At 43.0% G+C, this 2,500-nt stretch overlaps 1 protein-coding gene across 1 annotated transcript in view; it reads left to right on the forward strand.

The window, feature by feature from the left end:
* Positions 1-37: 37 nt before the first annotated feature.
* LOC307270772 (ecto-NOX disulfide-thiol exchanger 1-like) overlaps positions 38-2,500 on the forward strand; it is a gene marked incomplete at both ends in the record, with an annotated part of 23,335 nt that continues 20,872 nt past the window's right edge. The window contains one exon of the mRNA XM_080054654.1: positions 38-254. Within this exon, the coding sequence (XP_079910780.1) occupies positions 38-254 (217 nt within the window). The remainder of the gene's footprint in view (positions 255-2,500) is intronic.

Here is a 2,500-nt window from a genome sequence, read left to right on the forward strand (position 1 = left end):
GTCCCCTTCCCCCCCCCTTTCCCCCCCCCCCCCCCCCATAGACGACCATGCGTTCTGTGAGGCCACCTCCGTGCTGTTGACGTGGATGGAGAGAGGGGAGGTGAACCGACGCACGGCTAACCACTTCTACAGCATGATCCAGTCGGCTAACAGCCACGTGAGGAGGCTACTGGGGGAGAAGGCAGCCAGTGAGGGGGACATGGAGAGGGCCAAGGAGGTCTTCAAGAACGCTCTGATGGCCATACTCAACCAATGTAAGGGGAAAGATAATTTTCTTTTACTTTTTTTTTATTGTAAGGATACTTCAATATATAGTATACACACACACTCTCTCATTCACTCACACACACAGACAGACAGACATATAGATAGATAGATAGATAGATAGATAGATAGATAGATAGATAGATAGATAGATAGATAGATAGATAGATAGATACATAGATAGATAGATAGACAGACAGACAGACAGACAGACAGACAGACAGACAGACAGACAGACAGACAGCCACGTGAGGAGGCTACTGGGGGAGAAGGCAGCCAGTGAGGGGGACATGGAGAGGGCTAAGGAGGTCTTCAAGAACGCTCTCATGGCCATACTCAACCAATGTAAGGAGAAAGAGAATTTTCTTTTACTTTTTTTTTATTGTAAGGATACTTCAATATATAGTATACACACACACTCTCTCATTCACTCACACACACAGACAGACAGACATATAGACAGACAGACAGACACACAGACACACAGACAGACAGACAGACAGACAGACAGACAGACAGACAGACAGACAGACAGATAGATAGATAGATAGACAGACACAGACAGACGGACAGACACACACACACACACACACACACAAGCAGTAATACAGACAGACGGAAACCAACTGTAACGGAGCAGTTATTCAGGTGAGTTTCGGTCATGACTTCCAGGGTAGTATGGAAGAGTATGGAGAAAAAAATTGGTCTATAAAAAAATACAAATCAAGACAAACGGTCGGATGATGTGAAATGACAGTGCAAAAAAAAAACCTTGTTACTATCAAGATGGACATGATAAATCAATACATTTATTATTCGTGGGGCGACTGTGGCTCAGTTGGTAGAGCGGGTCGGCTGATGATCAAAAGGTTGGAGGTTCGATCCCCGCCCTGCCACTTGTGTCATGGTTGTTGTGTTCTTGGGCAAGACACTTCACCCACCTTGCCTCGTGTGAATGTCGATAGTTAGCCTGCTGCTATCGGTGTATGAATGTGTGTGTGAATGGTAACGTGGGAAAGGAAAACAGGTCTCCCTTGAAAAAGAGTCTTCGGTCTCAATGGGATTTACCTGTAGAAATAAAGGTTAGAAGAATGATAAATCAATACATTTATTACATGACCAATTTTGATTAAGTAATTAATTACATAATTATTACTCATTTACAATTTTCAGGCTAATTTAATTCAAATTCATCCGCCACTCTCTGATACAAAACCCCCAGTACTATCAGCTGAACATATGGTTTAGGGACAGGGACAGGTCTACTTACAGTCCCCAGAGTTAGGACTAAACAAGGAGAAGCAGCTTTTAGTTGTTATGCACCAAATATCTGGAACAAACTCCCAGAAAAACTTGAGGTCTGCTGCAACTCTCAGTTCTTTTAAATCGAGTCTGAAGACTTTTTTGTTTCCTTTTTAACTTGCAATTTTCATTTTATTTGCTTCTTCTATTCGCTTTTAAATGTCTTCTAATGTGTTTTATGTATTCTAATCTTGCCCCTGTAAAGCACTTTGAGTGGCCTTGTGTCTGAATTGTGCTATATAAATAAACTTGCCTTGCCCTTAGGCCTTGGAAAGAGCGGTGCAGAATGTGAAGCCATTTCTCACTAGATCCATTTTCCTTTTCCTCGGTGCAAGTCAATTTACTCTGCCAAGATCTAAGGCCTGTCTCCTTGACAACGCCCCCCCCCCCCCACACACACACACACACTCTCTCTCTTCTCTCTCTCTCTCTCACACACACACACGCACGCTGGCACGCACACACACATACACACTCACAGACAGAGAGAGAGAGACACACACACACACACACACACACACACACACACACACACACACACACACACACACACCATTATCTCCAGCTCAGACTGAGGTGGTGATTAGGTCGGGCACTAAAAGGTTTCAGAGACACTGGTTTCAAAAAATACCAACGAAATGGCTTTGAGGACAGACAGACAGACAGACAGACAGACAGACAGACAGGCAGGCAGACAGGCAGACAGACAGACAGACAGACAGACAGACAGACAGACAGACAGACAGATTGATATAGCTCTGTAAAAAATGAAGAGACCTCTCCAAATGTTCAGTGTCTCTCGTTTTACTATTTATAGGCATATGTTTGAGTAGAATGAACATTTTGGTTTTATGATATAAACTACTGACAACATTTCTACCAAATTCCAATACATTTTTTGTCATTAAAGAGCATTTTCAATAAGTAATGTAGA

Source organism: Ammodytes marinus, assembly GCF_949987685.1.
Source record: "Ammodytes marinus genome assembly, contig: scaffold_332, whole genome shotgun sequence".
Taxonomy (NCBI): Eukaryota; Metazoa; Chordata; class Actinopteri; order Uranoscopiformes; family Ammodytidae; genus Ammodytes; species Ammodytes marinus.